General features: G+C 37.1%; 1 protein-coding gene across 1 annotated transcript in view; it reads right to left on the reverse strand.

Moving 5' to 3' along the window:
* Positions 1-3,376: 3,376 nt before the first annotated feature.
* MARCHF11 (membrane associated ring-CH-type finger 11) overlaps positions 3,377-27,049 on the reverse strand; it is a 32,009-nt gene continuing 8,336 nt past the window's right edge. The window contains exons 3-4 of the mRNA XM_054285028.1: positions 11,553-11,745; positions 3,377-4,507 (exon numbers count right to left, since the gene is read on the reverse strand). Of these exons, the coding sequence (XP_054141003.1) occupies positions 4,185-4,507; positions 11,553-11,745 (516 nt within the window). The 3' untranslated portion in view covers positions 3,377-4,184. The remainder of the gene's footprint in view (positions 4,508-11,552; positions 11,746-27,049) is intronic.

The following is a 27,049-nucleotide window of genomic DNA, read 5'->3' on the forward strand; positions in this document are numbered from 1 at the left end:
TCTTACCCATTTGGATGAGAATAAAAAATTTCTTTACAATAAAATGTTTTCATATAGTTCTTAATTTTGTTTTTAGGATCCTGTAAAAGACCACTTAAATGTTCTTTAAATCCCAGAGATCACAAGTACCTAAAAGGTGTGAAACAGAAGTACATTGATCACAGCATACTTTATTATGCTGGTATTGCAAGTGCTTTTTGAGATACCAACTGTGATCTCAATTTGGTCAAGAGAAGCTGTGGTCCTTCTGGGAAAGCAGCCTTTATTTAAGCATTAATTAAGAACAAGTGATAGAGCAGGTTTCCCAAGTCATAGTTTCATCTTTTATTTCTCCCCAAATTCCTCCTTTGGGAAATTGTTTAAAGATAACCTAGAAGTGAATTCTCATAGTTTCTCAAGGAGAGTGCCTGTTGTATGCTGGTAATTTGCCATGCAGGAGATAAGTTGGGTTTTTTGAGATAGCATTTTGTTGTTCATGGCTTATGTACTGCTTTTCACATGAATTGGTTAGAGAGCAGTAAGACATCTGTAATTTACTAAATATAACTTTGAGCTTGTGAGACTGTAACACAGAATACTGGGCCCTGTGTAGAGTTCATTAGATAAATGTTTATGAATATACAAGGAGCTTTTAAGCACCAGTGCTTAAATTATTTCTATCAGCCTTCCAAGTGCAGTCACAGAGACCTCCTGTGTCTGGTGGTGGCACGTAAGCCTCTTATAAAAGGAAAGCATGCACTGATTTCAGCACCATCTTGTTGATTCATGAGAGGGAATTTTCCAGCCTCAGCACTCCTGCACAAAATAAAAATTTCCAGCCTCTGGATAAACTTATTTTGAAACAGAAAATTGTTTATCTCTGTACTGGGTCCAGGTGCCCAGGGGGCAGGTGGGGATGGGAGCTGCAGAGGTGACCTTTGTGAGGAGAGGCTAGGGATTGCTCCATGCCAAACACAGTCTATCCCAAGCAGAGATTGCCCTGTGACCCTGGAGACGTCCTGGTGGAGCAGGTACTTCCCTGTAATTTCTGGAGACACCATGGTGCAGCTGACATCCTCACTGCAGCCCCTGGCAGACACGTCTCAAAGGAACTGTAGCCCATGGAGAACCCACGCTGGGGCAGGTTTATACTGAAAGACTGAAATGCTTGGAGAAGCCCAAGGCTGGAGCAGAGAAGTGTGAGGAGGAGAAAGGAGCAGCAAACAGGAATGGTTATAGACTGACCCCCATTCCTCATCCCCTGTGCTGCCCAGTGGAGAGCAGGTAGAAGAGTTGGGAGTGAAGGGTTGAAGCTGAGCCTGGGAAGAGGAGGGGTAGCTGGTTAGTGATGCCCTTGTCTTTGTCTTGACCCACAAGATTTTTCATGCTATATCCCCTCTCTCTTCTGTTGAGAAGGATGATAGAGAAGCTGGGTGGGGATCTGACAGCCTCAAAAGGTCAACCCAACATTCCCTCCCTGACCCAGTTCTCTTCAACATCTTCATTCATGGCTTGGACACAGTACTCAAAGGAACACTAAATATGTTTGCTGGTGGCACTAAATTGGGAGGAGATGTTGACCCCCTTGGGGGCAGGGAGACCCTGCAGAGAGACCTCGACAAATTAGAGAGATGGTCAATCATCAACATATGAAGTTCAACATGATCAAGTGCTGGATTCTGCACTTTGGATGGGGCAACCCTGGGGGTGTGTATAGACAAAGGGAATGAGATGCTGGAAAGCAGCACTGAGGAAAGGGCTCTGGGTGTCCTGATCAGTGGCAAGCTGAATATGAGCCAGCAGTGCCCTGGCAGCCACGAGGGCCAACCCTGTCCTGGGGTGCATCAGGGACAGTATCACAGCTGGGCAAGGGAAGGGATTGTCCTGCTCTTCTCGGCACTGTGGCGGCCTCACCTTGAGTGCTGGGGGCAGTTTTGGGTGCCACAATATAACAAAGACATTAAACTATTAAAGAGCATCCAAAGGAGGCCCAAAGGAGGGCCACAAGGATGGTGAAGGATCTGGAGGAAAAGCTGTATGAAGAGCAACTGAGCTCATTTGGTCTGTTCAGCCTGGAGAAGAGACTGAGAGGAGACCTCACTGTTGTCCTCAACATCCTCATGAGAGGAAGCAGATGGGCAGTGTGTTGGTTAAGGTGGTGGTTACTGCAATTGTATTGAATAGTGGGACACCTGGGATCATGTAAATACTATGGAATAAGGGGTGGAATGTGTTTGGTTTAGCTGGAGTAGAATTAAATGTTTTCACAGTGACTGGTACAGACAGTTTTGGATTTATGCTGAGCACAGAGTTGGTAGTAGATGTTGACAGAGATTTTGTTATGGCTGAGCAGGGCTCACACAGAGCCAAGGCTCCCTCTGATTTCTGTACTGCCCTTCTGGTGAGGAGGGTGAGGGTTGTTGGGAGTCTAGGAGGAGACACAGCCAGGACAGGTGACCCAAACTGCCCAAAGAGAAATTCCAGACCATGTGACATCATGTACAGTGTATAAAGTAGGAGGAAGATGGACAAAAGGGAGGGATGTTTGGAGGGATGACTTTTGTCATTGCAGTTAACTGCTACACATGATGAGGCCTAGCTCTCCTGGAGATGGCTGAACCTGCCTGCCCATGGGAAATGGTGACTGAATTCCCTGTTTAAATTTGTTGATGTGTGTGGCTTTTGCTTTCTCTTGTAAACTGTCTTTATCTCAACCCATGAGTTTTCTGCCTTTTACGCTTCTGATTCTCTCCCATGTCCCACTGGTGGGGGACTGAGCGAGTGGATGCCTGACTGGGGTGAAACCACAACAGACGGGTACCTCGTGACCAGTGACAGGATTCAAGGAATAGCCTGAAGCTGAGTCAGGAGAGGTTTAGACTGAGTGTCGGGAAAAGATCTTTCACCAGAGGTGAACTGAGCAGTGGAACAGGCTCCCCAGGGAAGTGGTCACAGCACCAGCCTGACAGAGTTCAAGAAGTGTTTGGACAACACTCTCAGGCACATGGTGTGACTCTTGGGGTGTTCTGTGTAGGGCCAGGAGTTGGACTTGATGCTCCTATGGGTCCCTTCCAAATCAGTATATTCTATGATTCTACAAAACTGTTTGGAATAAGCTAGTGTTCTCAGAGTAATTTCAGTCTTACTTTTCTATCTCTATCTTCAACAGGCTTATTATTAGGTTGAAAATTATTTCCATTCCATTACTATTTGATTAAATTCTATTAAAATTTTTGCCATGAAACAGAAACAAGAGAAGCAAACTTCACAGCATTGATCTATCATAATATTGACTCATTTTTAATATGATTTGTTCCCTGGCAAAATTATGGTTCTGTATTATTTATACTCCAGATTCTATCAGAAACTACAATGCACATTTCTTCTCTTTTTTTTTCTTTTTTTTTTTAAAGGGATGTCAATGACCTATAATTAGAATAGTACTAAAGATTCACACATTGCTAATTCCAGCAGTGCTGCTGAGAAGGCAATGTCACTTCTGTGCACAGGCACAGCACCAGCCTTCTGCAGATCTTAAGAGACTTGAGAGGCAGTACAAGACTCTACTCCTGTCTGTGTCATATTTGTGTCTGATTGCTTGCATGGACATCTGGGATAGCTAAAAGAAAAGAATTCCCATCTTCCTCTAGGTTTTGTAGAACACCCACTGGACTTTCTGCTTAAATGCAAAGGACAATATATCCTTCACTTACTTTCACACATCTGAAATGAGCTACAAACAACAGCAAAATAAAGACAGAAAAGGAAAAATATTTCACTTGTGTCAACATTCTTATTCTTTTTGGAAGAATGTTGCCCAGTTTAATCCTCATGAAAGTGGAAAAAAATAACAGTAGTGGATTAAAGCCAGAGTTTAAGAAAATACATTTAAATATATCTTTTTACTTAAAAATGAGTTTCCTCATCATTCAAAGACCTAAGAGTTAAGCTATGTTACATACACCTCAGGTACAAATTGAGAAAAGATTCAATAAATCAGACTATATAAAAAGCAAGAGACTTTTTCCCCCAGAAAAATGTATTTGTGTTTTATCTGAGCATATAAAAAACATTAAATTTAAAAAAAAGAAGTGTATATATTTTTTCAAGTGTTAATGGTTTCACCATTCATCATAACTACATTCCACAGTCCTGTAACACCAGGGCACATTATCCTTATCTGTGTAGCACAGTGAGCACAATCTTTACACTGAGGTCACTCTCATCACTACTTCCCCAGAGCAGTTATCCTCTGCTGAATCCTCCTGAGGTCTCATGCGGTTGAACAGCTGTAACAACACATAGCCACACTGAAGTCTCGGTGAGGTTAACTGTGTTGGATGAACTAAACTTCTGTTTCTAAATGCAGTCAGTGGCAGCCACAATGTCCTCCCTGCTGAGGATTCCCCTCGATTGCTCTCTTCTATGTCCGTGGCTTTATCATAATTTAACACATCCCAGTGCAGATTCACAGCTCTCCAGCGCTTAAACACTCGGTAAACAGATGCACCTTCGTGGACTATCAGTCCTGAAAGTAAGACGGGAAAAAAGAGACTTTATACAAAATGTCAATGGATACCATTTTGAGAGCAAATAGAGATTTAACACATTTTAATGACTCTGGCAATTTCCAGATGCAATTAAATTAATTAATCATAACATTAATAATTCAAACAAACTGTATATATGCAATTTAACTGGTTATTCATTTGTTTGGGAGGCAGGAACATGCAGAGGAAATAAGTTGTTCTGAATGAAAACTCAAAATAACCAATACTGGAATAATCTGAGCATGTCTAACTAAATAAATTTTTCAGATTTAAGTAAACCAATGCAAAACTGGCAGATTTGGATATTGACTGCTTATGCTAGTGCTGCCCCTGTTCATGGTAAATACTATTTATTTACTGAGATTGGTACTGCTTTAAGTAGACCTTTAAGTAGGTTAGACCTTCCGCAATGAACAGGACAGACCTCAATTTGTTTAAGAGTGTTTTGTAGAATTCAGTACAGATACTGAAAAATTTAACTGCTTTCAAATTCCCAGTCCAACTTAGGAGCACATAAAATTTATGAAACAGCTGTAAATATAATGACTTTCCTGTCTTGTTCTTTAGAACAAGACGAAATTAAATGTTATTATTAACTACAATGAGCATGGTAAGGATGATACACTTTCTTCTTTCTCTTCAGTATTCAGTAGGAAAAAGTTGTAAATTATCTTTTTCTTGAGAACCAAAAATCTTTTAAAAGGTCCTTCAAGGAAAATACAAAATTTCTGGAGTCCTCAGGAGACCAATCTTCTTATGAATTTCCTTGTAGCTAATATTTATGCCTATTGAATGCATTCAAGCAACTTATTTAAAGATATTAAGCTTCGAACTTTTTGTATGTATGTATATGTTTTTACTCACATTCTTTATATGTGAGTATTTCAAATATGGAACTACTGGGGAGACACATGGAGCTTCTGCCTTCCTAATAGTTTTCTCCTCAGCCAGCCTGCTTGAAGACGCTTACACAGTTCTGAGCAACACCCCCTGTTTTCTCTGGCTCCCTGCTTTGGGAAGAGAGCAATCTGCCTAGCCAAAAACATTTATAAGACTTTTGTCCAGTGTGCTCCTTGCCTAAAATTTTCCTATACATGGCCACATCTGTAATATGACCTGTGGTGTGCTTTATCCCAAGAGATTGTATATCACCTGTTCCTACACAAGAAAATTGTGATTTAAGTGTCCGAGGTCATTTAGCACAATTAAGTGATACCAGAAAGGAGATGCTCACAGAAAGATGTCACAGGCTGAAAGGGTGGTAAAAATATTTACATGAACAGCAAACCTCACATTAAAGTGCAATGATTTGCAGAAAGCAACGCCTACTCTAACATATTTTTAAAGATCATTACACTGAAAGATGGAGAAACACAAAGATTTCTTTCAGAAGGACATGATGGTGAATGCAGCATCTCTGTATGGCTTTCAAGTTGCCTAGAATTCATTGAAGCATCCAATACAGCAAAAGTAGTAACAAAAAATTTATTTAAATAGTAAATATTCTAAATGTATTTTGTAACAGCAAAGCATTTTAGTGGAATTTTTTCTTGATTGCAAGATTTCTATCTTTATCTTCTCAGACATAGATAAAGTAACCTGTCTTTAAAATTTATCATGATGATTTAGTTGGTACATAAATGTACCTTCAAGACTGGCTTGACTGTACAAAAAGAATAAATGTATTGGATCCTGTACAGAATCTACAAACAAAATTAGCCATGGTTTTACTGCTGTGACAAAGATTAATCCTTTTGTGTTCTTTTGGATTTCCTATGAAGTTGATAAAGGACATGAGAATAATCTTCCTCAACCTGTTCCTGGAATGCAGCATTATTTGGTCCAACTTCTCTCAAGTCTGTTGAAAGCAAAGTCAAAAGAACTTATTTACTCCAAGGTAAAGACACATGTCTGCACTTCACTAGAACCTGAACAACATATTTCAGAACTGAGAATAAAGTATTTGAGAAAGGATCATTGAGATACATAGAGTACATTTAAACAGTCAAAATTTCTTCTCAAAATTACAACAGAAAAAGTTGTAGGATGACTTCTTTCAGGGAGCCCTTTTTTACTGTCTTGGGGCTTTCAGGATTTATTGAAATTATGTTTTCAAAATTTTTAAACATTGGCAAGGGTTCCTTTATAGTAGAAGCTGTCAGTCACATATACTTTAAAAGAGCTACAAAACAAAGGATCAAATATGGCAACCCTTGACAAAGTTGTCAGATTTGGCAGTGCTGAAGGAGAAAAGCAGCACTTTCATAATTCTTCTCATAAAAAGTTTTAGCTCCCTTCTTCATAGAGCTATAGATTGAAAAATACAAAAATACCTACCTAGATGAGGCAAAAGAATTGGGGGATGGGGGGCGGATGAGGGTGAGGGGGAGTGTGAAGTTCTTGGCACCAACAGTTCCAAGACCACAAACGAGGAACTCCAGGTAAGTTTTAAATGCTAGAAATTTTCCAGGTCCAGAGGAGTTCTGATGCTCAAAATACAACTAGTTAGTCACTGAAGTGGAGCTGTAAGGAAATGGCAAATAATTGCCTTTCCCTTAAGGATTTCACAGCAATGGAGGTAGCTATGAGAGAGAAAAGAAGAACAAATCCCTGAAGAATACAGATTTCTTCCAAACACCATGATTTCAACTACACAGAGGACACAGCTGAACACTTGTAGGGGAAAAATATTTGTTTGACTCAGATGATCCCAAGAAGTATTACAATTCACTACTGTTAGCTGTTCAGATGTTCTGTCCAATTAATATCTACAAGGAACAGGGTTTTTGGATGATGGACCCATCTAAATGTCCTATGGTCCTAAGAAGACTTTACCTTTAGGTTTTATCTCCAAGATGGAGGGATTGAAGTGGGATCCAGCTAATAGGATTAGGAAGAATCTTAATTTTATTTTCTTTTTTTATCTTTTTGCCAAGTACCATTCTATTCTTTCACTGTCTTCAAAGGTTTTCTTATCCTGACTCACAAGATACTTGAAACTTTTTACTACTGAATGTCTTTACAAGCAGTCAACTTGTCTTATTCATATTTGGTGGTATTAGGTTACAACTTTATCTTATTTATCATACTAAACATTCATATAAACATTTAGGAATGGTCCTCCCAGTAATATCACAAGATTTTATCCAGGGATAAAAGATAATTTTCAGAAACAGACTTTACCTCTGGACAAAATGTCATGTCTTAAAACTATTTAGGGCCCACACATATAAAAAAAAAAGCAATCAATTGCTCAGAGTATTAAAATGAAACATATCCATGCTAAAAATAGAAATAGTAAAAAAATATAATTATTTATAAACTGTTTAGAATTAGATCCAATGTGGGAGAAAATAAGACTTTCTGAGTAAAGACATATAAAGTGCAGCTAGATGTGTTCATTGTAAGTAACTTCAGCCTGTTCCTTTTTACAACCAAGGAGTTACAGGAATGTTGCAAGGCATCAAATTCCTTAGCAGAGAAGAAAGAGGCTTTCAGAGGGCAATTCACACCTCGCACTGGCTCCCATCTCTTCCTCCCTTGCCACAGTACTACTGGCACCTGTCATGTGTCTAGTGCAATGTAACAACTACTTTTCACTGCTGGAAAAGGAGCAGCACTGTTGTTCTGGGATTGCAAGTCGGCTCTTATTATTTGTGAGAGGTTTTGTTCATGTTAGAACCATTTATGACCAGTAGTTATAAGTATTTTCCAGTAAAAAAATATAAAATTCTATTACTTTTCTGTTATGCAAAATAATAGCTAGGTTTGGAAAGTAGAATGGCAAAGGCTTGATACACTGTCCTTCAGTGAGTAGATAAGGGATTAACATTATTCATTCCTTTCGTTAACTCATTCCCTTTGGTAATCCCTAGATGGATGGTCTGATCCTAGCACTATCACTGGAATAGCTCTGCTTTTCACAGGCTGAAGTTCTGCTTGATCAGGGTGTTCAAGGTTTGCTTTAGGAAAACTTACCCACTAGCAAATTTCAAAGAGAAGAGCTTTATGCTCAGCTCTGATGCAGAAAGGTACAAGGTAATGGCTTGTAGGGTTAAAACCAACACTGATAAATAAAAACAATCCTATTTGTCAGGAATAATTCTGGGAAAATTCAGACTAGAAGAAAGAGAACAGTGGATACCAAAAAAGCATGAACACTAGAATGAACAGAATATATTATTCTCACGATCTATAATCTACAGGGTGTTTCTTTTGTTGAAATGTAAAAACAAAGAAGTAAAATACATGTTAGGTGTAATTTACTTAATAAGTAAGTGACTGGTGGGCTACATGTGATATAAAAGTCAATAACTGAGTAAATTAATTGTTATGTGCACATTTTCAAATATGTGATAAAAATATGTCAGTACCTTTTGGCAAACTGCTTTTAAACTTATAGCAAAAAATTTCAAAAAATGCTTCACACTTTTTGTGTGAAGATATCTACATTTCACAAACAACCAAAAAGTATTTGTATTGTTTCTGCAAAAGTGTAGGGAGGCATAACTGAAAGCAGGTGGAATAAATCTTGGTCATACCACCAGTATCTCAAGCATTATCTTGAAATACGTGGTGCACAGGAAAACCTGTAGGTCTGCATAAATTTTTCATTGAAATAAAGAGATTACAGTGGGAGGAGAGGTACTTGCTCACTGTAAATCCTGTTCAAAACTAAGACAATGCCATGGATGACTAAACACAAATGAAAGGAGAGGAGATCCTAAGTGAGACCTGTAGCTGGTTGGAAGCCTTACAAGTTTGATGATATAAGAGATGATTCATAATAATGCTAAAATAAGTTAATGCCTAGGGAAATCATCAGCATAATGGAAAGTATTTTGGGTTTTAAAAATAAGTTATAAGTAATGCTTACATATATCTATTAGAGAATTTTATTTGAAAATTGTAAATTAAAATTATCAATCTAAACCCCTCACTTCATCGTGAAAGAATAAGATGAAATTAATAAGGTTGACTATATTAATGAATACTTTTAAGAGTTACAAGAAGTCCTGATCTTACAAGCTAACAGAATGCAAATTACTTGAAATTATATGCAGAATAAGTGGGTCTGAATGAATCTGGATTATCAAAATTCCTCAATTACAAAACCTCCTTTATAGAGCTTTCTGAATTTCCAGATACAGTAAATTCCTAAGTCATATGTGCAGTGAATTTTGTATCTACAATATAGTCTCCAAATATATTTAATTGTAGTCATTTTACATTTAAATTTTCATGTATTATTTGTGATAGTTCTATAAAATATGCATTTATTAAATGAAAGGCAAGTCAGTTTATCTGTGTGTTTGCTTTGCTCCTGCAGAAGCTCCATGTGAGGTACACGTTTGTTCAGCAGCTTCCACTTCAGCAGTGGCTTCAGCCTAGCTGGCTTGAAAGGCAGCTAAAGGATGCACTAATCCATGGAAGGTCACCTGCCAAATATTTACTTCTATGGATAAATACAGTAATATTTCTGATTACCCACAGACATTCTTGGCTAATTTGAAGTTTAATCTGGTTTAGGTGTTTTAACAGTAAAACAAATGGGAAAAAGAAAATAATTTGAGGTAACTGGTTATTTCAACTAGCTGATGCATTCCAAAGTATTTTTTTTTAATTGGGGAGAAAAAAGACAAACAAACCAGAATTCCATATAAATGAAATGCTTGGAATGCCTGAAGCACATTTTATCTTCCTTTGGGGTATTTTTAAACAAAAGCAAAGCCCTCAGTATGGAGTGTTAAGCTGGAAGAAGTGGTGTTCAGAAATCAGCATCTAAGAGGACATGTAGCTGAGTTCTTTTATTAATTTAAAAGATGAGCACTTGTCCAAACTATGAGATTCTGCTCACTTTTCTGTCTGAGATTTGGGTTCACAGAAGAAAGCCTGCGTTACAAAATATTCCAGAGCAGGCTTCTCTAACAAAAATTACAAAATGAATGGAACTGCTGATGTAGCTGAAATATAGATACTTTTACAGTAATGGGATGGTTTAAATAAAAGATGATGCGGCTTTACAGTTGAAGCAAAACCCTTGATATTAGGAATCACTCTGCTTCTTTGTCCCTTACAAAGCAGAATTCAGCACTGTTCTAATTCCCATATATAAGATTCAGATAACATTTATCTCTCAGAAATGTCAATGCAAACATCAGATGGCGTTTGACTTCTGGATTTTCTTGCAATTAAAATTCTGTGAATGTGGTTTGATGTAAATAATTATTACTAATTCTGTAAATTTATTTCTCTAAATTATATAATTATGTAATATTTAATGTAAATTTTCTCTCCAAATATTCTAACAAGCAAATCAGGTTGTTTTACCAAATACTAAAAGGGTTTTTATTTAAATATTCCCTGATCCAGTATATTTTCAGAAATTTCAAAAGTGGTCAATACAGTGTTGCAGTAAAATGTATTTTCTTTTACAAGGTTTTGGCTAAATGACTTGGGGCTTTTTAATAGTAAAGCAAGTTACTATAGTTAGCACTGTGTGAGTGTTTCATAATTGTTTATGATATGCAAAGAAGTCATGCCTGCTTTCTTTGTTCTCCTCCATTTCTAGCACAGTGACCTATATAAATCTGTGCAACCTAATTTTGGGTGTGCAGTTTGATGACATCTTCAAGGGCTTCTTCTGTGCTTCATGATGGTACAATCTAATTCAAACTGGCATCAGAAGATGACAGTGTGTAATTTTACTAATTATTTTAATAATGTCTTTCATATTTTCATCTGTTTAACCCCTGAACTTCGCTAGTCATTTTATCAAGAAATTTAAACTGATCCTGTTCTCACCACTAAGATTTTGTGAATCCACTGATGAGTCTGAGAGTAAAGCTTCTCTGATTCTTTTCTCTCTGCAATATTTGCAACACTGTAAAAAGCAGCATTTGCCAAAGGTATCAGCTGAGAATAAATCTGCAAAGAACTGATCAATTAGAGTGACCAATTAGAAAAATAGAAATAGTCACAGTCTTAAACCACAGTCTGTGCTGTTTAAAGATTTGAGCTTACCTATGCATACTAGATCCATAAAACCATACATTCCATAGCAGATTTGAAAAAGGATGTCCTTTCTTTGCCATACTGCATAAGGGCTGAAGGCTGACCATAGAAGCCAAGTCACACTTGCTACTAAGAACAGAGATCCTAGGATTACAGCAACCATCTGCACTTTCTCAACCAGTGTTATAGTAATGCTTTGCCACTAAAAGAGAAACAAAGTTGTATAAGATAAAAATGTTATTGTCCATGGTTGCACATTCAACTCCATCATTTTCCTGAAATCAGAAAGTATTTTAATATTTACACATATCTTCATAGATATTTACTAATATCCTTGATACTGACATCTTATATATCTTTTTTCCTATTTCAAAGTGAAGCTAATAGTTGCTTCTCCATTTCCTCCAGTGTCCCTATCAATACGATCTAGCTGTGAACTTCTGAAGAGTTAATAGTTTTGCTTCTGTTTTGAATATGTAGGTAAAAAATATATTAAGTCTTAGGAATGGAATTCTGTCTTTAATCTTTGGAGGGTAATGAACAGAATAAAAAAGAAAGAAGACTTTTTCAAATATATGTTATGTTAGTGTGACAGGTTTCCTTTCCATCCCTCCCTCCTGAAGTGTGAAGCCATTTCCACTTTCAGGCTTCTCATCAAAGAAGTTCCAGACATACCAAGGGAGTTGTCTTTCTCTGCATAAACCAGTGTAAACAGCACAAAACATCTCCTGCAACCTAGTGTGGGAGCGACATGAAAACTCAGGAGAAGCCCTGAATATAGATAGCACAAACATGTCTTTTCAGCACACCCCAATTATGTCCATCTTTCCAGGGCAGGCTGCATCTTCCATATGTGACATAACTCTGGTTTATGGTTGTACAAGATTTAAACATAAAAGAGTGTGTGTACTGACTTCTGTCAAGAGAAATACAATTCCATTATAAGAGTCACAAAAACAAAACACAGCATAAGGAACTAATTGTTCTAGATTACCCTTAACATATATGGCTTTCCTTGGACATAATTATGTAAATTACTACATTGGTAGACTCCCCACTCCAGCCCCATCACTCCTTCCAGGGCTGATGTGAGGATTTTGTAGACATCTTTCCTGTTCCTAATTTTGGATGTACCAGCCCCCTTCTATAGCTGCAGTAGGGAACAAGTGGAGAAAGCTATTGCAACAAGGGTTTTCTTGCCTCTTTTCCCATCTAGCAATAATTTTTCCTTTTTCCTACTACTTTACCAAATCCTTCTCTTTTTTACAGCTGTTGGGTACCCAGTACCAAAAAATCATAGGATAAAATAATAATTCAGGTTGCAAGGGGTTGTGGGAGCCCTCTAGTTCAACTTCCTGCTCAAAACATGATAAGGGGATGATATTAGACTGGGTGGCTCAGGGGTTTATTCTGTAATACCTTGAAAACTTCCAAGTATGGCGGCTGTTCAGCCTCTCTGTGCAACCTGCTCCATTTCTTGACTGTACTCAGGTTGAAAAAAGTTTTTCTTATATTCATTCTGATGCTCTTTTGTCCCACTTACACTCTTCCTCCCACCAAGTACCACCGTGAAGAGCCTGGGTGAGCAATGGGTCCCCTGTCCTTTTCTTTCAGCTTTTCCCATTAACTTTTCTGCTGTAGCCTAATATGAACAATTGGTGCTACATTCCTTCTCTTCTTGCAACCTCCTGAATATAACAGTACAAAGAGATAGATATACAACAATTTGTAAATCATCTATCTTGGAATAATATCCTTTAATAATGAACTCATGAAAGGCATACTAGCTTTTTCATGGAACATGAAGGTTTGGAATGGGGCTATTCATGCTAAATATTACCTTTTTGTGTCAAACAACAAAGGCTACTTATTTCCTTTGTTCAGTCTCTTTATGAAGGTCAAAGAAGGTCATTAACAAGTGATGCATGACAGAATGGTGTGAGCTTTCCATGACTCAGTATACAGGATTGGAAGTTCAGGACTGAAATTCAATGAACATTCATTAGACCCCATAGGGTAATGTTAAACAAAATTATTTTTCATTTCTCAGCTGAAGCTACATAGTGTGACTTGGCAGAAAGCTGTCAAAAATGCTGCTGGTTATGTATGTCTATCGTCTTTCTTTATCAGTGTGAGACAGAACTGTATTAAATTTCTTTGGAATGCCTGGAATCAAAGTCCATTTACATGAAGTAAAGCTTTAACTGTCACAAAATATTGCACTGCCAAATTCACAGAAGAAGATGGCAATAAACTGAAAAGACATAAAAATGAAATAAACAGCAGATCTGTCACAGTGCAATTTCAGAAGTTTGTAAACTCACTTCAATTTATTTTTATTTTCTTTTTCTTTTTTTTTTTAAACTTAGATTGGTCATGGTTAGTCTGCAAAGAGACTAATGAACAAAAGAAAAAGCAATCCAAACATTTGGGATAAATAATATAGCATGCAGTCTAGATAGCTTATCCCCTATTCTGGTGTTGCCTGAAAACCAGTGTCTCTTCCTCAGTGCCAACCACTCTTACTACTCATTTCATAAGGGCTTTTTGTTGGCTTGTTGTTGGGTTTTCCCAATTCTTTATTTCTAGAAAAGCTTGACCTTGAAAAGTTCTAAGAAACATAGATATGATCCTCACCTCTTCCTAGCCTCTTCTAAAGAATGTATTCTCATTATTTTACTCTTCTCTTGATCTGTCAAGAATGCAAGCAATTGAATCTCTCAACCTCAATAAAGTCAGTAATTCCAAAGATTCAGCATATTAGCACATTATCAAATTACTACCATTACTGAGAAAAAACTACAAACATTCCAGAGGTTGTTGTTCCTAACTCTTCTGCCTTTAAAAATCAAAGAACCGTTCCAAGAAAACCCCCCAAACCAACAAACCAAAAACTCCATCAAAATAATTAAAAACAAGAACACCAAAATAGGATTGGATATTTTCTTCTCTTACCCAACTACTTTAACCTTCTTGGTATTCACTGTCTTTGTCCTATGAAAAAAATTTTAGTCCTCCACTTTTTCAGTATGAAGGTCAGCAATAATCAAGAAATTCAAAACTTTTACAAAATTTTCCTCCCTATTACTGTAATCTGTAAGTTAAGCTAATTGATGATATTCCATAGTAGATGGGTGAGGAAGGACTGTGTGTCTAAGACGGAAGACATTGCAGTGGCCTAGAAAATCTACTTGAAACCGCTAACTTGCCTCCTTGTGGTCAGCAGTCTGCCATAGGAATCCAGCACCCCAGGAGTGATGAGGTGGGATGGATTGCTGCTCAGCTCTAACATGTGGTGAGCTTGGGGATCTCATCTTCTGTCTGTGTTAGTCCTTAGTGCTAATGGCAAAAACACTGTGGATGTTCCTGATGGTTAACTTACCCCAACAGAAATTTTCTCCTCCTTGCCCCTCTCCAATATGTCTGGATTTGTAATTGTTTGAGATTGTCTCTTGGGAAATGAGTGTCTTGATATTTTTCCCCATAAATTTGACCGAGTTTGGGTAGAAATTATAAAAAGGCAAGCAGATGTTACTGGGGCAGGTGTATTTGTCGCATAATGCAGGTGATATTCTGTAGTTATGACGTTATTCACATATTGATAGGCTTGGAATGTTCAGTCCTTTCTTAAACGTGGCCAGCATTAGCCATTAGACAATGAGATGAACTGCACACGACTGCATTGTTTGGTTGCTTTGCATTTCATTACAAGGCTTGTGAAGAGGAACTGGAGTTGTGGTCACACCATTTGCTTGTGCCTCTCACTCACAACATGGCTAACACGTGTGAGAATACAACTGAGAGAAACCCAGGAAAAGAAAGCTCCTTCTAAGAATGACATTCTTATTATAGCATCAGAGTCAGGTAAACATTCTTTGATTTCTCACAGTTATTTTACTTATTGTATTCACTGTTCTGTTATAATCACTTCATCTTTTAATGTCAAATTAATGGCTTATGAGGCCACAAAATAATAAAAATTACTCAGTGATAGTATGTTGAGAAATTGCATTCAGAACAAAGCAGACTGAATTCATGTGTCATGACTTAAATCCATTATTTCCACTAGTGTTTTTCTCATTTTCTTCATATAACTTGGTTCTAAAATTTTAATCATTCATGACTACAAATAATATTATGACTTTCTAATTTGTTTTTGCTATTTGCTGACTATACATTCCACAATCTGTAACAGTTATTTTAGCTAAACATTTTGCCAAGTTAGGAAAGACCTAGACAGGATTTTATTGTCAGCTTCTGTAAAGTAGATGACTCTAAAAAAATATTACGAGAAAGATTGTCACTTTTGTTCAACAGCTAGAAAGAAATGTGAAATATTTTGTATCTTGATAACTATAATAATATTGTAGGTTTCAGATATAATAATTTTTAAAACCTCATTTATGAGATTTTACAAATGCTTATAAATTTAACATAATAATCATAATTATAATTATAATCTATAATATGTAATATAATATCTATAATATAATTATATAAATATTATATTAAATTATTATAAACTATTATAGAATTATTATAAACTATTAAGAATATAATTTAAAATTATTTCAAATTTCTATGAAAATCCCATTTCATATTCCTTCTCATAATATATGTAGTGTTATGATGTACCATACCATCTCAGTTGCCCATGAAAAAAGCATTTTATTTTAATTTACAATGATGGCAAAACTTCCTTTGAAAATGGTGTTTTAAACAAAATAAAATTAATGTTTCTGATTTTAATGTAATACTTTCTACCCTTGAAAACTTCCTAGACTTTTACTTCTACTGACAGGTCATTGTATTTGGTTCTTTTAAACTTTTATTTACCACTGGTCTTTCCCTGATAAATCATTTGGGAGTATAATACATTAATGGTACTCTAGAGTTCGAATTTTGACCCCAGAAATATTGCTCTTCTATTCTTCTAAAGTTTCTGTCAAGGAAAAATACAAATATACGGAAATAATTCCTTATTTTTGAGGTTGAGACTTTCAGAAGTTGAAGGAAATTTATTACTTTGATGGAATAATTGTTAAAGAATAAAGTCAATACAGTTATATGCATGTCCTTACTAACATAAAGGTGGATAAAATATTCAAAGGTCTGTCATTTTTGAGATAAATCAATATTAACTTGGCTTTGTTTTAATAATGCCTTGTAGAAACCAATTGATTATGGTATAATATATGGCAGAAAAATTATCTCAAAAGAACTGATACTGTGCTTGTACTTAGAATACTTTGCATTAAAAATGTCTGCAAAGAAACAACAGGTTTTCCTACATCCTCAATAAAGAACATATGAAATTTCCTTATGGCTACCCAAATGCGTATCAGCTGTACCAATTTATAATCCACCAAAATTCCTTAAGACAAAGAGCTGTTATGGGGTTATCCCACTCTGTTCACTCAGAAACACGGTTTATTATGGGCACTGCTGACAGAAACCTCTCAATCCCTTCACTCATTCTGGAATGAATATTTTACATACTGGTAACAATAATGCCTGGCTGTGACCTACTGTAATATAACAAGATTAACCCAAAAACATACCAAATATACAATCTCAAAAACCTTTTGTTAGATTGCTCTAATTGCTAGAACTAATTTTTACATGAAAAAGTTCTTTCCTAGTGTCATCCATTATCCATTACCGGATTTGTAATCTGCATGCATATGAATAAAACTTATAGAGAAGCAAAAGAACACACTGATTTAAGTCCAACATATCATTTTTTAAATGGCTGTTCCTTACTTTATCTTGTTGGTAGTCTATGCGATTACATAATTAGGATTTCTAAAACGTTTTGCAGTAAGCACACACTGCCTACATGATTCAGTATACAATGATAGTGAATTTACTGACCAGTCTGGACAGAAAATGCGTAGTTTTGAGTACACACACACAAAAACATAAGAAATGTCATTTTTAGCTATAGGCTTCTGTTTTTATGATTTTTTCTTAAAAGAATCAATGTCACAAAAATTTCAGCACACCATTAATGGGTGCCTATTTTGATACATTATTAACACATGGAGTGCCTGGAGTCATGATGCCCATTATCTTTTCATCTGCCAGAGAGTTCATCAATACAGATAGTTTGGGCTGTATGTAATTTCTCCATCAGCTTGGAATGCTGCATCACTATTTTACTTGGGACATTCTGAAAACATAACATTTACTGTGCAGATCCCATCCATCTGTGCACCACTCAAGCAGTTTAGTTGACAGTTCCTGGAAGTGTTGACTTACTGCATGTACACAACTGATTGAACATCTACACCTACCCTGGGTGCACTTTGGATTTCTGGCTGTCCAGAAGCTTGGCCATCCTGGTCAATCTACAAAATCTTCATATTCTAGTACTTTCATCTCTCAAAATCTTACTACTTACTAAGTAGAACTGTTCAACCTTTTATCTTACAATTTTTAAAATTATGTTAGAGTTGGGATCTGAGACCACAAGCAGAGCTGTGATGTCAATTCATTAGTCTTACATTATTCTTTCTCTGAGAAATTTTCACTATCTATTTTTTGCTGACAGCTAAAATAATGAAAGGAATTAGGCAAGACTGTGACCAGCCGAGGCAGCTACCCAGGCAGAGCTCCAGTGGAATATGCTGACACCCTGGTGCCAGGCTGCAGAGTGTGCCCTACTCTTGTGGCAGTAGGGGCCAGCAGCAGTGAGCATGCCTGTGGGAGGCATGTCCAGGCAGAGGAGCTTCTCTTCAAACTGACAGAAAAGAGGCAGGCAAGCAGGGTGAGGAATATCGGAGTAAGAAAGAAAATGTAGAGTTCAACTACCTTCCCTGGGACAGGCACAAAAGGGCAGACAGAATGCATGATAAGGAGGATTCCCTGTCCTCTGTCCAATGCAGTGACCTAAATTACAGGGGACAATGGTGACAAGTTCCTGCTGAGCTCAGCAGGCAAATCTCTGCAACTCCCTCCCTCCAGAATTTTGGGTTTTTTAATCATGGGTCAATTTACATGGTGTTGAGCCTGTGATGACAGACAGGGTGTACCTGTCACAAAGCAGGAAAAGGATCTCTGCTCAGGAGTTTTCAGGGCTCACTGAAAGAGCTTTAGACTAAACTTGAAGGGAAAAGGGATAAAGCCATGTTCACTAGAGATCAGCCTGGGGATAGCACACTAGTGTTGGAGAGGCAGAGTGCTGTGAAAGTCTTTTGGTCTGCCATCTCAGTGAGGCAGAAATGAAGATCTGTGTATGTGTCAGCAACAGCACAAGTTATTGATACATTAGAAAGCACAGAAACACCTGAGAATGGTCATGTAGGAATTAGGGCTTCTCTCCCCAAAAAGGCGGTGGGATCAATAGCCCAGCTGAAGTGCATCCACACCAATGCATGTGACATGGGCAACAAACACTAGGAGCTGGAAGCCATTGGGCGACAGGAAAACTGTGACATCATGGAAATATGGTGGGAGGACTTGCACAGCTGGGGTGCTGCAATGGATGGCTGTAAACCCTTCAGAAGGGATAGTCCAGGAAGGAGAGTTGGCAAGGTAGCCCTGAACATTAGGGGTGTTATGATTGTCTAGAGCTTAATGATGATGCCAATAGACTTGAGCATTCATGGATGAAGATTCAGGGAAAGGGTGACAAGGCAAACATCCCTTGGTAGGAGTTTGTTACAGGCCATCCAAGGAGGATGAAGACACAGATGAAGTATTTTGTAGGAAGCTGGGAGAAGTTTCATGCTTGCTAGCTCTTGTTCTCATGGGGGACTACAACAAAAAAGAACAGCTGTCTGCTGATATACAGCACAGCAAAGAGGACACAGTCTAGGGTTTCTTATTTTCTGAAGGAAATAAGAAACATGTATGGTTAGGTAAATTATTCTCAAGTTAACTTTTAACTCCTATGAGACTCAAACTAACTACGTTTAGCTTACTGGCATTTAGCTCATTGGCATTTTGCACATTCCATGGATGTGTATATTTGGTGAAAATGAAATTACCCTTCTATGTGAATAAATAGTATTCCTACTGTAAAGTAGGAACTGTTCAATTTCTGTTGCCGCTGTATTGGAAATATTGAATTTCATTACAACCTACTGTATTTTTGATAGCATTATCTGAAAATTAAATATTAATGACTGGAGGAAATTAAAGCCTGCCATGGTTGTTGCAGTCTCTGCAACCCAAAGATGATCTGCAAAGTGATGCTGACAGCTTAGCTCAAACACAGGCTGTCCTGTTACCATCAGGTCCACATTCCTGGAAGAACACTGAGAGAAAAAAATTCAGTATAATTGCACTCAGGAAGTAAACCTCAGCAAGATCATAAATAAGTGATACGAAGGAGGTATTAACAATTTTCATGCCATGTAGTCACTTTGGAGTGTTAACCACATTTTGCCTATACAGTTCTGCATTTTACTTTTTCAACACTAATAAACAGTATCAGAAAGGGCTCTGGATTTGCTTTTTCCTTCTCTCGTGGGAAAAAACCTATCTGTAAATTCTAGCTAAAACTGTTAACAACTTTTAAATTTAGAAAAAAATGCTGAACATGAGGCTAATATTGTACAGTTCATGACGATATTGATGCAGTCACCAAATGTATGTAAAAAATTTCTCAGCATGGAGGGCCAGATCAAGCCTCTTCCACAAGAATACCTTGGACACTAGTCACTATGCAGTCACTAGACAGTCACTATACATTTCTGTTGATGCCTTCTTGTCTTCCATGTTGAATGTATTTAAGTATTAATTCTGGCTCCTTTACTAAAACTCACATTTAATTTGCTAGCTCGACTTTCCGAAAGTGCTGGCCACTCTTTCTCTGTCTTTTTGATCCTATGAATAATTAAATAATTTTTACAACCCATGCAAAAGGAATCATGGAGAGTTTATTTGAGAATATTCTATACCTTAATGTTTGATCCATTCCAAAATTATTCCATCATGAGGGCCTTGCCTCAAACCTATTGTTCACGCGAGTGAAAGCAAGGTTTTAAACTTTCAGCTCTAAGGATACTATTTTAATAACAGATTTTTGTGTTATTCAGGATATTCAATAGTAGAACTTCTTCCAAGTAATTTACTGGAACACTTCCAGTTCCTGTACAATACATAGATGTTCAGTGAACTAAAGGAAAAGTAAATGAAATTGATTACTCTATTCACATCATCTCCATAGGGATAAGTAGGGAAATGATTTTAGTATGGTACAAAGAAAGTTAGGAACTATTTCTGACACTGGCATATTTCATTGGGCTCTGGATGCAGGAAAAGAAGCCATGGAAAGGCTATAATGGAAAAGAACCATAGAACTTGTATGAAAGTGAAAGAAATTCCATGCAATTGGAAATTCAGAGTTCAAAGTTTCCAGTTCACTGAAAGAAGACTGGAAGAGGACCCTCAGAATGTAGATGCACAATCACATTTGATTGGATAAGTACAGTCTAGTTGTAAAGCATAATTTTGTTTAAAGTACATCATAATTACTGCTTCCCACTATCTGCTTGCAGACACTCTATGAATCCAAAGACATGCAATCAAATAACATCACCATGTATTGTCGCTGGATTTCCCTGCATCCTGCAGCAGCACTAGTCACAATAGTTCAACAACAGTTCGGGAACAAAGCAACTCCCCACCTTTAGTTAGGAAGATGCACCTTCCCTATTCAGATTTCTTCCAGTTGCTATATGGCAGTGATATCTTTCAGCACTGCAAGATACAACCTCACCAGAAATCCACTGAGTACAAATACTGGCCTCTGCTCCTTTTGGCCCTCAGCAAAACTAACTCACAGACTGCAATCAGAATTTTCATATGGAAATCTGGAAGATGCTCATGAGAGAAGAAGCAATCCTGATTTCATGCGTTTCTTTGTAAGATGTGAAACAAAGAGAAGTTCAGATTTCAAGGGCAACGAAATGACTCAAGAAACATATCCTGAGCTCGAGTTGTTGCCTTGTCTAATCCCCAAGTAAGATAATGAGTATCTTGGATGAAGGTTAGAAGGCAGAATGGCAAGAGTACCAAGCTATTATATAGCATATAATCATGAAGAAGACAATCTTGGGTTCTGGGTTGTATGAAATCTGGCAGAGTCTGCTTTGTAAGTCAATTTGAATGTAATTTCTTAAATTAATAAATCAATTAGATTGATTTTGTAGTGAATTAAATTAGCAATAAGTCTTCACTTAAAGAGAAATTAGTCATAATTATAGAATTTTAGAGTGTACCAATGAATATGGTAAATAATATACTGCTTGAAAATTTGGCCTAGTGGAAGAATTAAGTAATTTATTAATTAACATATCACACATTATGTATAAAAATTAAAGGCTTTAAAAATATTCATAATACATTTTTAAGAATTATTATAATGGATTAATGTTAATATTGGTATTCATAAAGGGGTTTTATTAGGTTGTGTTTTAAATATATATTACACAGCAAAATTTTAGCAGTCAATTGCATTAGTTTTTTCAGGTACTGCTAAATAATCACAATTACACACTAATAGGTGCTGTTTGAATCAATACTAATTTTTGTCTAATAGTTTGAGTAACCATGGTTTTGATCACTCACTTACTTACAAGATTCCATTTTTATAAAAACATATAAGCTGTAGTGCTTAATTACAGAGAGGGGCAATTTAAATACTACATATCATATAATACTAGAGCTCTATCTGTGAAAAAACAGAATAGCTACCTTTGTAGCATACACTATACCAGATACTCTCTATTTCTCTCTAACCATATCATGAATATATCTGAAATCCCTTGGAGTAATTAAATTAAATTGCACAATATGCTTTTGAAAATTTCCAGCTAACTTGTTGCACTCTGTGTCAACAATCATATTGCTTCTAGAAGCAATGGTTGCAATACCAAAAACTGTAATATCCATTCATATCACTGTGTTTGAAAATTCCCAAGCTATAAATTGTTCTTGGCTTGATGGTGCTTATATGGCTTACATATAACCTATGTACCATCTCTTGCAGAAAAAACACAGACATAAAATAAAAATGCCATCAATTTCTCTCAAATACCAAAAGCACCAAAAAGAATGAAATATAAGTACATGCTATTAATATAGAAAATACATTTATGGAAAAATCACTTACTGTTCTGCAATTGTCATTTTTAAAGTTTATTACTATAGACACATTCACATTTTGTTGTTTCTAGACAATAGTCCCTCTTTATGTTCATTAATTACATATGATGGAGCTACTGGTCTTCTTGTCAGAACAGGAGCTCATAAGATTGTTCTACCTTACAGTCAGCACAGTTTCTGCATTCCTTACCTATATTAACAGAAACAGTTGAGCTCTGCTTAAACTAATTTAGGATACTCTTAGAAGAACATCTTAGGGGTCTGCTAGCATATAAGCCCTGAAACAACTTGCTAGCCACTTGAAAAAAATTAAAGCAATTAGGAAGAAATTCTTTATTCAGAGAGTGGTGAAGCACTGGTTAAAGGCCAGATTAGATGGGATCCTAAGCAACCTCATCTACTGAGCAGCATTCCTGCCCATGGCATTCCTGCCCGTGGCATGGGGGATTGGAATACAGGGTCCTTAAGGTCCCTTCCAACCCAAACCATTCTATGATCCTATGATTCTTTTTCACCTCTCTGAATGGATAGAAACAGGGAAGTAGATCTTCAATAGGCCCTGGTTCTGCCACTGTAGTCAGACAAAAATTTCTTGATTTCCAGAGTTTGCGGGCAACTCATCCTTGGATGGATGATGTCTAATCAAAAAGCAGGGAAGCATCTCCATCTCAGATGGAATTTTCACCTACTCCTTAGACTCTGGTAAATATCAAGCCTGTGAGCTGAGAAAGTGCAGGATATTTAAGACTGGTGACTGCAGACAGAGGTAATGGAACATGTCTCAGGGCTGTGAAACCAGTAGTGTAAGATCTCATGGCTCAAAGCACTCAAAGAGGTAAATGGCTTAGACATCTAGTAAAGAGAGGACCTAATACTCTTCTTCAGGTATGTTTGTCCAGTCAGGCCTGGCTGACTTAGTAACTTATACAGATCCAACTCTGAATTACAGAAAACTGACTGTGAATCACTATCATAAACTATACCAAAAAAAATCATTTAAGTGGCCAGTGACATCATACTGACATCAGACTGTTTTTTGCTCTGCTGTACTGAAGAGAACTGTTTCTCTTGTATTAGCCTTAACTCATAGAGGATTTTAAGGGACAAGAGAGATTGAAGGAATGCATCATTTCTTCAGTCAGGGAACTTGGAATGAGGTGTTGAACAGGAAAAGTTGATATTTTAGTGACTGTGAAAACAAGCCTAAGCAACTTTCCAACAGAAGAGCTTTTAAAATGCTACTTTGTGAATGCCTGATCATGGTCCACCAAAATGAAGCAGCCCAGACTCTCAACCAACAAGATAACCAAGTCCAGTGGTGGAGTCCTCCAGCAGGAAGTTAAGTAGCTGTGACTTTGGACCCACATCCTTCAGAAATGCTGATGGCCACAGTCAGTCTGAACAGTTGGATTGCTGTCTTCCAGCACACACAGGAGTTTTCTGAAAGTGCCTTTCCTTTAGTAATGAAAATAAACATGAGATGTGCAAATTAACCATCTCTTTGGAGGCGTGAAAATTCGTGCATGAACTTGAGTTTGTAAATAAAAGTTAGTTTTCTAAAGTAATTTTCTTTTTCTTATCATAAAACATATTTTACAAAACTCTCTTCCCCGACAAGAGAGACAACAGGAAAGACAGGGAGGGAGCCTTTATCGGAGAGTACAGTGATAGGATGAGGTTTAGCAACTTTAAACTAAAAGAGAGTAGGTTTAGATTAGATATTAGGAAAAAATTCTTTGCAGTGAGAGAGGTGAGACATTGGAACAGGTTGCCCAGAGAAGTGGTGATGAAAACAGAGAGTGACCCTGGGACAAAGACATGGCTTCTTATTCACACTTCAGATGTGCTAATGCAGGATTATAGGATATAGCACTGCAGAAATTCTAGATTATTTTTAAGTAAACAGGTTGGAAGCCTGTATCTCTGAACCTAAACAAGGAAGGAAAAACTTTGAAGGCTATCTTGAGGACCTGATGCATGAAAGTTGTACAATGAAGACAAAAACTCACTTGTGTCACATGATGACCACCAAGACATCTGGAAGTTCTTAAACTACTGAAACTTCTTTCTATTCTAAAACAATCTAGACTAGAAGACTGAAGTCCATAGATCTTGTAGGTTTAATTGCTGGGGCTAAGTTCACAACAATTGTATCAGTGACATCTACAAAAGCAGGAGGGTAAAGCTCAGAGGAAAGAGAAGCTTTTAAAATTCCAGCAGCCATAAATACTTCCCACTGAGCTACAATAGATTTTCCACAAATTTCTGAACACAGTCAAGTACATGGCATCAATTCTTAGTGGAGAAGCTCTGAACTAGGCACATTTCCATAGAACCAACAGCAATTTCACATATTTTCTAGATTTTTAACCAAGGGTATAAGAAGAAAAGAAAAGTAGAAGTAGAGAATTTTGAAATCCCAGAGATTATAGGATCATAGAATTTTAAAGTTGCTAAAGATTTCTAAGATCATCAAGTCCAGTCATTGACCTAGCACAATTCCTTTCAGCACTAAACCATATTCCCAAGTGCCACATCCACATGCATTTTGAATACTTCCAGACATGATGATTTCACCACTTCCCTGGGCAGTCTGTTTCAAAGCCTCACCATTTCAATGAGGCAATTTTTGCTAATCTCCAATCAAACCTCCCTGGGTACAACTTGAGGCCATTTCCTCTTGTCCTATTGCTTGTTCTTCACTTGGGAGTAGAGGCCAAATCCACCTCACCACCACCTCCTTTCAGGTAGTTGTAGAGAGCGATGATGCACCCATGAATGAAATTCTACAAGATGTATTTGAGGGTCCCTCTGTTTACACTGGGTAATAGAGTATATGAAGATCTTTTCTGTAAGTTTGCCAGATATCAGAAAAGCATCTGTTATTAATCTAATTTCTATTTGGTGCAAGCATCCAGAAGGCAATGAGATGATATGCAGGACTCTGTAAACGGTGGGTGGGGAGGAAGTGACCCTCTTTATTAAGTCTCAGGAGGATTTTAGGTCAGCTTGTACATTCAAATACCTTCTAAGTGTCTTTTTTGGGAGGTGACATCGAATGATTTGAGCTTACAATGACTTTTACGGTCAGTAAAAACAGCAGCTATGTGAAGGAACAGTGCTGCAGGTGCAGGAGAAGGATGAAAGTGTGAGTCTCCCATAGTCTATTTCTGTTATTCTGATGTGACTCAGGGAGCTCATATCAGCTGTTACACCCATTCCTTCAACTAAAATTTGTCCAACTACTCTACTCCTATGAAAGAGCAGCCCTGAAACAGATGCAGACTTTAGTCACTCAAGGAGGAACACAATGTGCTGGGAGTAGCCACAAGCTCTAGTAGATTGTAAATTGCAGATTGCTCAGATAAGGCAATGAGAGACACATAAAATGTTCCATTAAGATGTAGACTCTCAGTCTGTCTTTTTGCCCATGGAGCAGAGGGAGCCTCCTTAGCATGAAAAAAGAGAAGGCATACTGAAGTTTACTCTCATTTTCTTCAGTTACAGATTCCTGGCTGCCAGTGTCACGGAATTTGCTTTTTCCAAAATATTTGTAGTGCTTGGAATAATATGTTTCCAGTGTTAGAAGACTAGTTAAATGTACATAAAGCTAGCTAGCATTTGATCTTGATGGCAAGGTACATGACTATGTGAAACTGCAAAGGAATTATTTTATTATATCTGTTCTTTTGCCATGAAAGATGAGAAAAATGAGCCTTAGCTTAGGAAATAGCGGCCATCCACTAATATGGCTTGTGAGGGTAACAGTACGGTATATTCCTGTACCTGGAATATGGTCATCACAGAACTGGCAAAGTTTAATGCTGCCCTGAAGGGAAGACACTGCCAGAAAAATATGCAAAAATGGGACACATGCACACTAATAGAGTAGGGAGTAAAGAAACAGCATGTGGCCAAGAATAAGAATACTCATTCTCCACGAGCTTCACTGAAATGTAAACAAAAGAAGAAGAAAAATAAAAGAAGAAATAAAAGTAAATAAAAAGGAAAGTTGAAATTTCAAAATTAATTTAATAAAATCTTCTTTGACAAATTTCATTTGTGGATAACAGTACAAGGACACTTCAGAGACTGGTAGAGAAGTCAACATGTATTGACAGTACTTGGTGCTCAGAGCAGGCTACTTGCACTGCCAAATTGGCATAAGGTAAGGAATTATGGACACACAGTATGAAAGCAGTAAACCATCATGTATTAACAATTTTTCATATTAAGAAATAGAAGAAGTCTGCTGAAACAACCACTTCTTGGTTTCAGTATTTTTCCACTAATCTCTGTTGACAGGAATTAAAGACTTAAATAATAAGTATTTTTGACATATGACAAAAAGACAAACATTTGTATTGTGAAAACTCAGAAATCTTTGATCT

Source organism: Melozone crissalis, unplaced genomic scaffold (assembly GCF_028551555.1).
Source record: "Melozone crissalis strain CALT ecotype California unplaced genomic scaffold, PUWL_Pcris_2 ptg000042l_1, whole genome shotgun sequence".
In the NCBI taxonomy this organism is placed as follows: Eukaryota; Metazoa; Chordata; class Aves; order Passeriformes; family Passerellidae; genus Melozone; species Melozone crissalis.